The sequence below is a fragment of the Maylandia zebra genome, linkage group LG5 (assembly GCF_041146795.1).
Source record: "Maylandia zebra isolate NMK-2024a linkage group LG5, Mzebra_GT3a, whole genome shotgun sequence".
NCBI classification, from domain to species: Eukaryota; Metazoa; Chordata; class Actinopteri; order Cichliformes; family Cichlidae; genus Maylandia; species Maylandia zebra.
In genome coordinates, this window is record NC_135171.1 from 42,799,525 (window position 1) to 42,813,494 (window position 13,970).

The 13,970-nt window shown below is 45.8% G+C and overlaps 1 protein-coding gene across 2 annotated transcripts; it reads right to left on the reverse strand.

Moving 5' to 3' along the window:
* Positions 1-2,563: 2,563 nt before the first annotated feature.
* On the reverse strand, positions 2,564-12,842 carry ddx27 (DEAD (Asp-Glu-Ala-Asp) box polypeptide 27). Of its 2 annotated transcripts, none has more exons than XM_012921225.3 (22): positions 12,795-12,842; positions 11,043-11,590; positions 9,626-9,769; positions 9,448-9,507; positions 8,977-9,142; positions 8,773-8,825; positions 8,613-8,699; positions 8,425-8,530; positions 8,170-8,343; positions 7,919-8,069; positions 7,740-7,839; positions 7,524-7,665; positions 7,292-7,445; positions 6,772-6,853; positions 6,345-6,522; positions 6,144-6,250; positions 5,926-6,022; positions 3,240-3,331; positions 3,046-3,166; positions 2,873-2,966; positions 2,739-2,798; positions 2,564-2,659 (listed from the first exon to the last, which is right to left on the reverse strand). In XM_012921225.3, the coding sequence occupies exons 2-22, from the start codon at positions 11,124-11,126 to the stop codon at positions 2,644-2,646; spliced, it is 2,268 nt and encodes a 755-aa protein (XP_012776679.1). In that variant the 5' UTR covers positions 11,127-11,590; positions 12,795-12,842; the 3' UTR covers positions 2,564-2,643. The 2 variants fall into 2 exon arrangements, with proteins under 2 accessions (XP_012776679.1, XP_004558991.1); XM_004558934.4 differs by having other exon boundaries at positions 2,873-2,969.
* Positions 12,843-13,970: the final 1,128 nt, after the last annotated feature.

The following is a 13,970-nucleotide window of genomic DNA, read 5'->3' on the forward strand; positions in this document are numbered from 1 at the left end:
CAGTATCAACTTTAACATCCAACAAAGTTGTAATGCTGTCAGTTATCTTACTCAAAGCCGCAAGGATATTCGGGTCGATATCACTCCCAGTTTCCTCAGCGTCAGCGGAGATTTCTGTGTCGCTGGCGTTAGCTTCTTCAGGCTCAGCCGCCATAGGACCCACAATGTCGCTAGCTTGCACAACCGGAGCTGTCTTTTTCTTAGACCTGACGTTAGGCATTTTAGAAAAATAGTCGTCCAGACTCATTATAGAGTTACTCCCACGCACATTTGTAACGTTTCACCAGGTGAACACGTATTTTAGACGGATAATCGAGGGACCTCACCGGAGCACAGCGAGACGGGTGTTCACACTACGACGCCATCTTGCCACAAGTTTCTCCATAATCAAACTTAACTTGATATTTTGAAATGACATTTTTATACTCAGTGCCCTGATTTAAGAAGCTCAAAACTAACAAGACAAACATATTTGAAATACAAGACAGTGTAGAGCTGTTCCTGACTGTCACCGGAGGCTCGCACCCTGTTGTTAACTCATTCACTGCCATTGACGTCTATAGCCGTCAATTGCAGTGAATGAGTCAATGGGTTTAACTCATTCACTGCCAATGGCTGGCAGTGAATGAGTTAACTTTCCATTTTGAAGACCTACAGTGATCCTCCTGACTTGGTTAGGTGTTGTTTTTCTGAGAATATATTTCTGTCGTCATGCTCTTCAGTTGTCTTTTATCATTTCTCAAGTCTCTAATATTCCTGCTGTGGCTCCGCTTGCTTTCTTTTTCAATGTGCACTCACACTGAAATAATTTTTGGCCTTCATCTTTAAAATGACAGTGAAAAGCAATAAATTACAAATAAAAACTTTGAATCAATTTTTTTTGTAATTTATTTATTGAAAAAAGAAAACAACACAGTACTTGCACTTACCGAAATACAATTAACCAGGCAATACCTCTACACCAGTAAAATAAGAGATAAAGGGTTGCCACTTGTGGAAAAATTTGGCTGTGCAACCTCTCAACGTACATTTTATTTTTTCAAGTTTTTAAAAAAAAACAAAAAACATAACATCTTTAAGCCACCGGGAACTAGTTGGATACTTAACAGACTTCCACTGCAACAATATTAGACGTCTCGCTAACAGGGATGTGAAGGCTATGATATCTTTTTGTGTAGAGTCAAGTGTAAGTGAGCGATCAGGAATCCCAAATACAGCAATCAGGAATGAAGAGTTACCCCAAGAACAGCTGACATAATAGCAAAATACCTGTCCAGAAACCTTCCAGCTCAGGACACAGAAAAGACGTGGCTAAGGTGACAAGGAGAGCCGTGGCAGTTATCACATTTGTTTTCCACTTCTAGTTACAATTCAAAAAGTCTAGACTTAGAGAAATGCGCCCTGTGTATGACCTTAAATTGAATAGGTCCAAGACGAGCGCAGGAGGTGGAAGATCGTACCCTCGTGATAGCCTGTTCCCAAGACTCCTCATGTATTCGAATTCCTAGTTCCCCTTCCCATGGACACTTAAGCTTAACATTAGAGTGGTTACTAAAAGACAGGATAGTATCATAGAGTTTCGAAATGGTTCCTCTGTGATGAGGAATAAATGATAGCGTAGTTTCCCACTGCTGTTAAGTATTACCATGAAATAATGAGGGAACGGACCCCTGTCCAGCTGCGTTAGAGTCTCTAATAATGGAGGATTGTGCGTACAATCTAAAACGTCTCAAGCTTCAAGTCCGCACTTCTTCAGTTACACCTATAAAGTCTGTTGTGGTGGTGAGCAGTGAGGTTAAACTGCAAAAACTTTGTCCGGTAAACGCTGGCCGTGTCTGCACGGAGATGTGTTTGAAGCAGTCTCAGGCACCGACTTGTTGAACTCACACTTCGTATTGTTTCTGCAGACGGCCGCACGGAGGCGTGTCCACACTGAACGCTTCCACGAGACTGGAGCGTCTCCAGTCTTCTCCGTGACTTTCACACAAACTGAGGCCGGACATCATATCTGCTCAAACGCACAGATCACTTCAGGAGCGCACACGAGCTCGGACGCAGAACGAAACAGACTGTAAGGAGCAGCTAGTTAGCAGTCGAGTGTTTTAATGTTCCATTTTAAACCAACGGTGGTTAAAAAAATTCAGCTGATAACTGTCAGCGCTCTCCTGCTGTAGCGCCCTCCTCTGGTCCTCTGCGTCCAAACTGCTTCTGTTCCCCTGCGTTTTTAGAAGTGGTCTGTGGTTCAATATCTGGCCTGTGGACACCTGTGGACCAGAGCAGGCAGTCTTTGAAGTGGCAGCTGACCCGCTTTAACTTCTGAACCACAGCCACCTGCTGTCATTGCTCAGTATTCAGCCAATGAAAACCTGCCATACAACAGACTTCCATTGGTGTGCTGAGGTCAGCTGATCTGCCGCACCTCGCCCCGTTCTTCCTCAGCTTCCAGTTTACATTTCATTTTTCACGTTTTGTCATGTGACCTTTAGTTTGGTTTGTTTTGTGCCCGTCTGAATGACCCAAAGATTAAAAAAAAACAACAACAAAAAACCCCGTTGACAATGGGTTTAATACACATTGAAACTTTATTTAAAACTACTGTAATAAACAAATAGAAAAAAAACAAGGCGTTTCCCGCGTGCTCTGTCACTTCCTCCTGAACCTGGCAGATAGAGCAGAGTGTCAGCCATCTTTACCTCATTCAGGTCAGTGTGACACCAGAGAGAACAGGTGAAACTTACCTGGAACTGCCAGGTCGCTTCCTGTCCACACCCAGACGCTTCCTGTCTGCAAAGGACGGTCTGTAAGGGAGAGAGACAGTGAGACAGACGGGACAGATGGACAGACAGTGAGACAGCTGGCTACCTGTACGTACCCTGCTCGGTACTGCTTCAGGGCCTTACTGCTGGTGTTTGTCAGCTCTTTGTCAAACACCGACTTCTTGCCTCCTTTTCCTGCTTTCTGATTGGCTGCTGCACACAGAGGATTGGTGAGAGCGAGGACATTATCAGGGTTAGTGTGTTTGTTAGCGTGTTTACAGCATCATACCTTTAGTTGGCGCTTCATCCTCTGGCATCGCCCTCGCCCTCTTTGGTCGGCGCTCTCTTTTGGCTGCTCGCTCAGCAAACATCTGGGCCTTCAAAATCTCGAACTGAGCACGCTCCTCAGACTGACAGACAGGTAACAGGTAAGCAGGTGATTGATCGGAGGTGAGTACTGATTAATGCTGGATCGTTTTTTACCGTCAGCTCCTTTTTCCTGCCGTCCTTCAGGAACTTCTCTCTCTTCTTCTTCCCTCTAACGGCAAGATCAAACTCCTGCAGAGCCTTTGACACTGAACAAAGTACTACCGTTACACAAATGGTACTCCACTGTACTAATCAATACTCTGATATATTAACTATATGAACTGATACTGGGGCGATCGTGGCTCAGGGGGTTGGGAATCGCATCTGTAACCGAAAGGTTGCCGGTTCGATCCCTGGGCTCTCTGTCCTGGTCGTTGTGTCCTTGGGCAAGACACTTTACCCTACTTGCCTACTGGTGTTGGCCAGAGGGGCCGATGGCGCGATATGGCAGCCTGGCTTCTGTCAGTCTGCCCCAGGGCAGCTGTGGCGACACCTGTAGCTGCTTCCACCAGTGTGTGAATGTGAGAGTGAATGAATAGTGGCATTGTAAAGCGCTATATAAATCCAATCCATTATTATTATTATTATTATTATTGATCAGCAGGTGTTGATCAATGATCATAAACTGACCTCCCAGCCCGTTGTTAGTGGTGCTAGTTTCAGTATAGCTCTGGAGGAGTACTGTAGCTACTGTTAGCTCTCGCCCAGCAGACTGTCCTCAGCAGTCGTGGAAAAAATGCTGGCTGACAATTTCTGTTGTCTTAAGAACATAAACAACTGTTTGTCCGTGATTTGGAGCGCCCAGCGCGTGCTCCCGACGCAAACTAATCCTGCTGGGGAGGCCTACCTTGGCACCGTCGTAATGCAGGTGAAGCCAAAGGCGAGATCAACACGTTCTCATCCCAGCTCGTAACACACCGATGCTATGTGACGTCAGTGTGTTACGTGTTTGGCTCCATGAGAGCCATTTGGAATGAATCCATACATGTAAAGGTTTCATACGGTTAAGGTTAGGGCTGGAATACACGGCTGGAGTGTGTGTTACTGCTGTGAGTGGGATTCTGTTGGATTCAATGGAAAATCCGGAACATATCAGGACGCGGAAGCGTTACTATGAGATGCTTTAGGACAAATCGTCGGTATTACGCGTTGGGGATGAGAATGCTCTGCTTCATCTTCTGTTTTGCATTTGTGTGAGAGTCCAGTCATAAAAGCTTCTTAAATATGATCAACCTATCTCTAATGATCGGCTATGTACCACAGGCCTTCAAGCTGGCTGTAGTTAAACCTTTACTCAAAAACCATCTCTAGACCCAGCAGTCTTAGCTAATTATAGGCCAATCTCCAACCTTCCTTTATATCAAACATCCTTGAAAGAGTAGTTGTCAAACAGCTAACAGATCATCTGCAGAGGTTTATTTGAAGAGTTTCAGTCAGGTTTCAGAGCTCATCACAGCACAGAAACAGCTTTAGTGAAGGTTACAAATGATCTTCTTATGGCCTCTGACAGTGGACTCATCTCTGTGTTTGTCCTGCTAGACCTCAGTGCAGCGTTCGATACTGTCGACCATAATATCCTATTAGAGCGATTAGAACATGCTGTAGGTATTACAGGTACTGCACTGCAGTGGTTTGTATCATATCTATCTAATAGACTCCAGTTTGTGCATGTAAATGGAGAGTCCTCTTCACACACTGAGGTTAATTATGGAGTTCCACAGGGTTCAGTGCTAGGACCAATTCTGTTTACATTATACATGCTTCCCTTAGGCAGCATCATTAGAAGACATAGCATACATTTACACTGCTATGCAGATGACACCAGCTCTATCTGTCCATGAAGCCAGATAACACACACCAATGAGTTAAACTGCAGGAATGTCTTAAAGACATAAAAGACCTGGATGGCCGCTAACTTTCTGCTTCTTAATTCAGATCAAACTGAGGTTATTGTACTCGGCCCTGAAAATCTTAGAAATATGGTATCTAACCAGACTCTTACTCTGGATGGCATTACCTTGGCCTCCAGTAACACTGTGAGGAACCTTGAGTCATTTTTGACCAGGACATGTCCTTCAACGCACATATTAAACAAATATGTAAGACTGCTTTCTTCCATTTGTGCAACATCTCTAAAGTTAGAAATATTCTGTCTCAGAGTGACGCTGAAAAACTAGTTCATGCATTTATTCCTTCCAGGCTGGACGACTGTAATTCATTATTATCAGGACGTCCTAAAAACTCTCTGAAAAGTCTTCAGCTGATCCAAAATACTGCAGCAAGAGTCCTGACAGGGACTAGAAAGAGAGCAGATTTCTCCTGTTTTGGCTTCCTGTTAAATCCAGAATTCAAAATCCTGCTCCTCACATACAAGGTCTTAAATAATCAGGCCCCATCTTATCTTAATGACCTTGTAGTCCACTATTCATCCACACACTGGTGGAGGCAGCTACAGTTGTAGCCACAGCTGCCCTGGGGCAGACTGACAGAGGCGAGGCTGCCATATCGCGCCATCGGGCCCTCTGGCCAACACCAGTAGGCGATAGGTGAAGTGTCTCGCCCAAGGACACAACGACTGAGACTGTCCGAGCCGGGGCTCGAACCGGCAACCTTCCGGTTACAAGACGAACACACAACTCTTGAGCCACGATCGCCCATTAGAGCACTTCACTCTCCTTTGATAACAGGATCGAGTTTAAAACCCGAGTACTGCGACAGCACTACTACACAGTACTTCCTGGTCAGCCGTCAACTTGAACGAAGGATTACGACATACTACAGAGTGTGAATCAGTACTTACTGCGGCTCTGTTTCCTTTCCTGTTGGGTCTGAAACCAAACCCGCTGTGACTGATCAGAGGAGGCGGAGTCAGTGAGACGCCTCTGAGCCACACTCAGCTACACACAGACAAACACACACATGGTTTAAATAAAAATGCTGTTTGTTGCAGTTCAGCTCTTTTGCTTTTAAATTAAAAACAGGTATTTTAGTGACAGTTATGCAGGTATCCAGGTGTACCTTGGCCTCAGACGCAGCCAGCTCTCGTTCCTCTCTCTCCAGCTTCATCACAGCTTCCACGTCTTTCTCCAGTTTGGCAATCAGGTCTCTAAACTTCAGGATGACTTCTGAATGACACAAATACACATTTCAGTGACGGGTTCTCTCACCTGAAGGACACTCCTCACCTGGGCCACCTGCTCACAGTTTGGGATTGTTTACCTGGCGGCAGAACGCGAGCCTTCACGGTGCTCTTGGCTGATTTCACGACCTCTTTCAGCATCTTCCTCTCGGACTCTCCGACGAGAGACACCGAACGCCCCGATCGGCCCGCTCTCGCAGTCCGCCCCACGCGGTGCACGTAATGCTTGACCGTGCCAGGCATGGTGAAGTTTATCACCTGAGGGGCAGGCGAGCGAAACACGTTTTAAAAAGCAGCTTTAACGCTTCTGTTTACTCTGGTTACCATGGTAACAGACTATAATCCACTTTGAATCATGTTTGAAGAACAAAGTCATGTGACTTTTCTTCTTTTATGACCATATTTCATTAAACATCGAATTCTGTCTTTATTCATCTTTCAGTGGTTGTAGGAACGTCACCATAGTAACCCTGCCATAACCTTACGGTTCTCCTGCAGAACACTCACTGTTTTGACTCCATCGATGTCCAAACCTCTGGCTGCCACATCTGTCGCCACCAAGATATCAATCTGTTCATCTTTGAAACGCCTGCAAAACAACAACAAGAGCAAAGTTCCTTATTCTAAACCCGAGTTTCTCCAACTTGTAGTTCTGAGCGTACCTCAGCTTCTTTTTTTATAGAGCACTTTAAAGTCAACACGGCTGACCAAAGGTTAGGGAAAGTCAATTGTGTGATATTGTGAGAACGAAGGCTGTATTGGTTGTGGTTTTTACACATATAAACACATAAATAAGAGGTAACGCGCCCAAGGTAAAAAATAAATAAAATTAGTAGTAAAACACGAATAAAACAGACGATAAATAAAATTAACAAAATAAAGAAGCGACCAAAAACTGACTACAGGCTGAGTCTGGTACTACTCCTAAAACACTTTGGAGAAAAAGTGTGTTCTTTAAAAATATCAAGTGCTGGGGCCATTCTAATATGGAGGGTAACTTATTCTCTAATCCCAGTTGTGCGTGCACCTGAGGTTCTCCAGTCGTTGGTTCTGACTCAGTTCTCCATGCAGTTCTCCAACCTTCAATCCCATTAGTCCCAACAAGATATGCAGTCTGTGGGCCTGTTTCCTCGTCTGAGTGAACAACATGACGTGATCCTGGAACGTCCGAGTCAGCAGAGCTGACAAAAACAAACACAGGAACAACTGTAGAATTGTCACTAGTACCTCTATGTTACTGCAGTATCACGAGTACCTACCAGCTACCACGGCCTCGCGGTCTCCTTCTCTGTGAGGTCGGATTCGGACAAACTCCTGCCGCAGGAACGGCGCCACGTCAGTGTTGCTGTTAACAAAGATCCTGACTGGCTGCTTCAATGACACCGCTGCCAAGTCTTTCACCTGAAAACACATGTCACAGGACAGTCACTCGGTGGTCAAATGATACAGCAGCACACATGGTTAAGCATGCATACCTCCTCTGTCATGGTCGCAGAGAACAGCATGGTCTGTCTGTTGTAGGAACACAACCTGATGATCTCTTTCATCTGCTCCTCGAAGTACTCATCGAGCATCCTGAGGGAACCACACACAACCGTAAGTGTCTCGGCAGATTCTGGTTTCTGGTGTGACGGATTCCCCCGTCGCTCTTTACCTGTCGGCCTCGTCCAGGATCAGGATCTCGATGTGCGTCAGCTCAAAGCTCGGCGTGTTGTGAAGGTGATCGATCAGCCGACCAGGTGTTGCTATTAGGATGTCCGGGCCAGCCCGCAAAGCTGCCTCCTGAGACTTCAAGTCCAACCCACCTGAAGACAAATCAACACAGATGAGGCCCAGACCAAGTCTGAATCGGACCGGGTCCAGAGTCAGATCGAACACTGATTGAACCACGACAAAAAGACGCACCAACAGCCAGGCAGGTGGTGATAGACGTGAACTGGGCGAGTTGACGGGCAACAGAGTGAACCTGGATCCCCAGCTCTCTGGTGGGAACCAGAACCAAGACGCGGGTCACCTGGGATGTTCTGGGCTTGTAAACCAATCGCTCTAGCACAGGCAACATGAAGGCTGCCGTCTTCCCTGCACAGAAAGGAGGAATTCACGTGTCCAATTAAACTGAGATCAACTGGACCCAGTATGATAAATGGGACCCAGTGTTACCTGTCCCAGTAGCAGCACAGGCACAGAGGTCTTTGCCCAGCAGACCGACAGGGACGCAGGCCTTCTGGATCGGAGTGGGCTGCTTAAAGCCCAGAGCAGTGATGGCCTGCAGGAACACGAGTTTACTCAGACAACAACGAGTCACACAGCAGCAGGAGTCCAGGTCTGAGCAGACGTGCTGGTCTTACCTTCAAAATCGGCCTGGACAGATTCATGTCATCGAAAGTCAGTTGGTCATCGTACTGCGACGCGTCTTCATAGAACGACTCTGCTGCCTGGACACAAAGATGGCTGTTAACATGTAACCCTCAACATGAACACGTGAATTTACTCGGCTGTCTTCCTCACCTCCTCTGCCACCTTCCTCTTCTTCCCCCGTCGTTCCTTGTCTCTGAGCGTGTCTGACAGGAAACGGGAAGTAAAAAAAAAAAAAAAAAAAAACTTCCGCTGACAGTATTAACAACTGTATCAGAGCGCCACTCATCGGTCTCAGGCTCAAACAATAACGTCTGAAAGAATTCTTCCTGCTGGATTTAAAAATAATTTTCTTACCTGATTTGGTCAAAATTTCCTCGTCGCTCGAGCCAAACTCCTCATCTTCGTCCTTATCTTCGTCCTCATCACTAGCATCTGTCTCTCCAGCTGGAGGTTTCACATCCTCCTCCTCCTGGTGGTTCTCTGATGAAGCTTCAGCAGCGTCACTCTGAGATGATTTCTCCTGAAGGTAAAAAAAAACAAAAACAACACCTGACGCACAGAAAACAGACTGATACAAGGGGCCAGTCAACTCACCTGTCCTTTTCTGCTTAACCTGTGCAAGATTTACTACTGCAAAGCACTGTGGGTATTTCTGTCATGTGACTTCATGCTGTCATATTCCACATGAAACAAGGTTTCATGTGGAATATGATGTCCATATAGAGCAGATTCATATAGAGCAGATTCTCTTTAGAACATGAAACAAGGTTTCATGTTCTAAAGAGAATCTGCTCCAATCTTCAGGCTCGTTAGCCTCACACTCACCTCAGCTTTCCTCTTTCGGCGGATTTTCTCTATTTTCTGGTCCAGAGTTGTCAAGGTTCTCTGCAGACAGAACGCAGAACGTGAGAACAAACACACAGGTGGAGAGCGTCATGCTCTTCCCGTTGTTCCATGTGTGCGATGAAGTAACTGTGCTGCTCCGCAGCAGGTTGTTCTCTACCTTCTTCTTGAGCTGCTTCATGACATCGGCCATCGCCCAGTCATCGTCGTGGCTCGGCCCGTCTCTCTCTCCAAACTCAAAGTCACAGTTAAAATCTCTCGACCCGCGACTCTTCTTCTTCTTCTTCAGCACGATCGGCTCCTCCTGGAACACAGACACAGCACAGGTGAGACAGCCGACAGGTGAGTGACCCCTCCCAGTAACCCTTTAGCAATAAACCTCGCAGACGGTGGCATTTCCATAGAAAGTGCATACAGATGCAACATTAGGTAACTTCAGGTTTAATTCTGTAATTTCAGCATTATGAGAGGAGTTCACAACACGCTTCTTTATATCCCCACAGCAACTGATACTGCAGACACAGCCTTTAAGATCCAGACCTCCTGCTGAGCAGTCAGATCTGACGCTTGCCCAGAGGTCAAAACACGAACAGTGTACAGTCGAGTCTTAATAGCTTACTTACAGCTGGGCTGGTCAGCCTCTCTGTTTGGCTGCAGTGGTTATTATTATATTTACATGCTTCCAGCTCCCGTGACAGCTGTACTTTCCCTTTTTCTCCCTCCTTGCTCACAGACACATCACGGGTCCATCCTCCCTGCAGCATGGACTGCACTGCCCATCAGGCTGCATGCTTTAGGGCGATGCCTGTAACTCTCTTCCTGTTGCCTTCATATTAAATTATTTTTAAAAATATTTCTTCACGTCATTATGCTGCTGCAAGTAGAGGTGACATGGGCCGCGAGACAGAGACACAGACATCAGAGCCTCTTAGTGTTTTGTTTGGGTTTACACCGGCGTGGAAACCAAAAATAGAGAGAGCACAGCCGAACATGAAACAGGAAAAGACCGCCTGTAATCCATTTATTTCAACAAAGTAACTGTATTCTGAATACCACCTGTTTAAACGGTAACTGTAACGGAATACAGTTACTCATATTTTGTATTTTAAATACGTAACGGCGGTGCATGTATCCGTTACTCCCCAACACTGCCCGCAGCTGAAACCACCAAACATCAAAGAAAAGGGAGAAGCCCCCGTCCGGCCCGCAGCACAGAGACGCCGCTCACCTCTGACCTTTAACCTCCGTTTGGTTTTGGATTCATAGTTGGCTTCATTACTTATGTGTTTATGACTGACCGGGAGAGGTGATGCTGCATTAGTGGCCATTACTGCACTCAGCTCTCCTCAGTTTACGCGGAGCACCGGAGCTGTGCGATGCTCTGTGGTACCGGTCCAACACCAGGTCCCACGGGCCGATATTACGGTGAACGGTAACTAATTCCATTGATTTCACAGTGTCAGATAATGTTTGTTCTTCGGGACAGTCCGCAGGAAATGACAGCGAGCCGCTGAACCTCACCGAAAATTACTCACACCGATACCAGCGGATGGGCTCTGGTCCCGGATCCGACTCACCTCTTGCTCGGATTCGGTCTCCGCCTCGTCGGGAATCGGATCCTCGTCCCGGATCGTCCCGATCAGACCGAGCTGCTCCAACATGGTGGTCCGACGTCCGGGTCTGAACGGGTTCTGAAGACGTTGTCCACACAGTCACACACGTGTGTTGATGAAAACAGGAAACACAATCGTTTGTTTCCGGTTGACTTCTTCTTCCTTAGCCAGGCTTTCCGGCACTTCTGAGGCGCACTGCTGCCCCCGTCAGCTCGAGCGTAAAACTACAGCCAGCGTAATACATCTGACGGTGCTTCAGAAAGCACACGTCAGAGCGTCCCATTCAAACAATACGTAAATAAGGGTGTTAAAGCCATTTTCCAAATGAGCCTCCAACCATCACACTGGATTATTGTACCCCTGCACTCAAATGAATGGAATGTCTTGGATTATTTAAATCTGCCGCTGAGCAGTTTAACATCATCATTAACACCTGACTGTCTTGGATTCTGTGATGGATGGTTTGGAGATGGTGGTGGCAGAGCTGAAGATGATCCAGATGTTCACTGGAACTGAGAGGGGTTGGACAGGATTAGAAATGAGTCCATCAGAGAGACAGCTCAGAGTCAGAGAGGCTTAGCTGATTTGAACATGTGCAAAGTAGGGAGAGTGGCTATAAAGAATGTAGATATTATTGAACTCCATGGTTCTCTTTATAATTTTATTCTTTGGCCTTTGTGAATCCTTCAGTGTGCTCACATTAATCCCAAATTTTCTCTGATTTTGCTTTTTATGTCGCAGGTTATCCTCCATTAAATATTACACTTCATCTCATTGAAGCTGAAAATCTCAGTCATATTAGGAAAGCCTGACTGTTTTGATGATGCATGGGTTCTCTGCGAGTACTCCAGCTTCCGCCTGCAGTCCAAACACGTGTAGTTAGTGGAGTTAGGTTAACTGGTGACTCTAAATTGCCCATAGGTGTGAATGTGAATGGTTGTCTGCCTATGTGTTGGCAACCCAACAGATTGGTCAGTGGTCAATGGTAACTTTGTCCCCAGTGGGAAATTGATTTGCAGTTTGTCCACACACAGATAAAAGTAAACAAGCACAACTCACAGGAACCCCCCCCCCCCAGAGAGGACGGCCCAAATGTTATCATCAACAAAGTGCAATGGCAACAACACTCATGGTTTAGTGTTGTTAACCATGATAATAGCAGCAGGTACAAAGGACACTATGTCTCTTGGTCTTCACTGCAGGCACTTTATACCAACGACCTGAGGGAAGCAGCTGAAGATCATTAAAGGGAGGACAGTCTGAACATAACATGACCGAGGTTGCCTTCCTCAGCACCTGTCTGTTATAAAAGTCCACAAGCTGGACCTGAGACCTCCCTGAAATCTGACCAGCCACTTTAACCAGGTTAGCAAGTCTGGTCTTATTGGTCAAAGACACAGTACCATACCAATGATACAAAACATTTAAACAGATTCAATAAAACGTTTATAAAAAGGGTCATCATTTCAGATGAAACGTTAAAACCTCCCAGTTTCCTTACAAAGTGTCACACCTGGCGTAGCTGACGTGTGGAATGGAGATAAGGACCCAAGATAAGGACTGCTAAGTAGTGAGTGAGCTTTATTAACAAAAGGTGAAATACAGCACAACAGGAAGGGGGGGCGAGGAACACAACAGAAAATACTCTAAACTGGGAAAACTAAAGCTTAACACAAAGCCAGAACACGAACGAGGGTACCTTGCAGGGAGAATCACCAGGAAGCCGGAAGAACAAACACAGAATAGCGGAGGGGAATAACGCAGACAAACCAGCAACTACTAAGAAAGAGGACACGACTAAAATACACTCAGAGAACACAGGGAGATTACACACAGGTGGGGAACACAGCTGGGAGTGATTAACGTGACGAGACAACGGAGGCAATCTGAAAACACTCACATAAGACGCAGACCTTCACAATAAAACATGAAACACATACACGCAATGACACAACACACAGACTTCACACAGACTGGGGAACACAGAACATAGGAACATGAAACGTGAACAGGGAAAGTACAAGAACCCCAAAATAACCAAAACCACAGAATAATAATAACATAAACACGGAGTCGCAGACTCCCGATCATGACACAAAGTACAGTCGTTGTTGGACCTTTTTTCACTGTAGCATCAAGATGTGACTGAAAGGACAGAGCCTTATCAAGAACAACCCCCAAATATTTACAACTGTCCACCAGTTCAATGGCTGCACCATTTACCACTGTTAGTGCAGGATGGGAGGATGTCTTCCTGAAGTCACCATGTCCTTAGTTTTCAAGGTGTTGATCTTTAAGAAGGAATGATCACACTAAGAAGAGAACTCATCCACAACAGGCCCACGGGAATCCTCTCCACCATGAAGGAGGTTTACAATAACTGTGTCATCTGCATATTTAAAGAAACGCCTGTTACTGGGACAGTCGTTAGTGTACAAAATATATAGTAAAGGGGAGAGACAAAAACCCTGTGGTGAGCCAGCTGAAGAATTCAGCTGTTTGGAAAGGTTTACTCTCACACACTGAGATCTGTCAGTTAAAAAGTCTAAAATTCAACCAACGAGATTAAAATCAAGTTTAATCTGGTTAAGAAGTTTATTATTGAAAGCTGAAGAAAAACATTCTCTTTAATAAAAGCTTGTTTCCTGGCAACCTGTCATTAGTGTACATCACCCTATGGTAGCTGGGATAGGCTCCAGCCCCTCTTCCATGACCCTGCTAAGAATAAGTGAACATCCTCCGTACATGTCCAAACCATCTCAGCCTCTCCCTCTGGCCTCTTTGACCCTGGACTGTCCCTTTAATGTGTGCATTTCTAATCGTGACCATCCTGCTTTGCGCTCAGTGAAGATTAAAACATTTTCAGCTTGGCCTCCTATATTTCTATATTAA

Excerpts from the sequence above, each read along its gene's own strand:
- ddx27 (XM_004558934.4), bottom strand. The coding sequence starts at position 11,126 with ATGTTGGAGCAGCTCGGTCTGATCGGGACGATCCGGGACGAGGATCCG. Across the intron at positions 8,826-8,976 it reads GGAAATTTTGACCAAATCAG|ACACGCTCAGAGACAAGGAA; the intron begins GTAAGAAAATTA and ends GTTTCCTGTCAG. Across the intron at positions 6,023-6,143 it reads TGGCTGCGTCTGAGGCCAAG|CTGAGTGTGGCTCAGAGGCG; the intron begins GTACACCTGGAT and ends GTCTGTGTGTAG.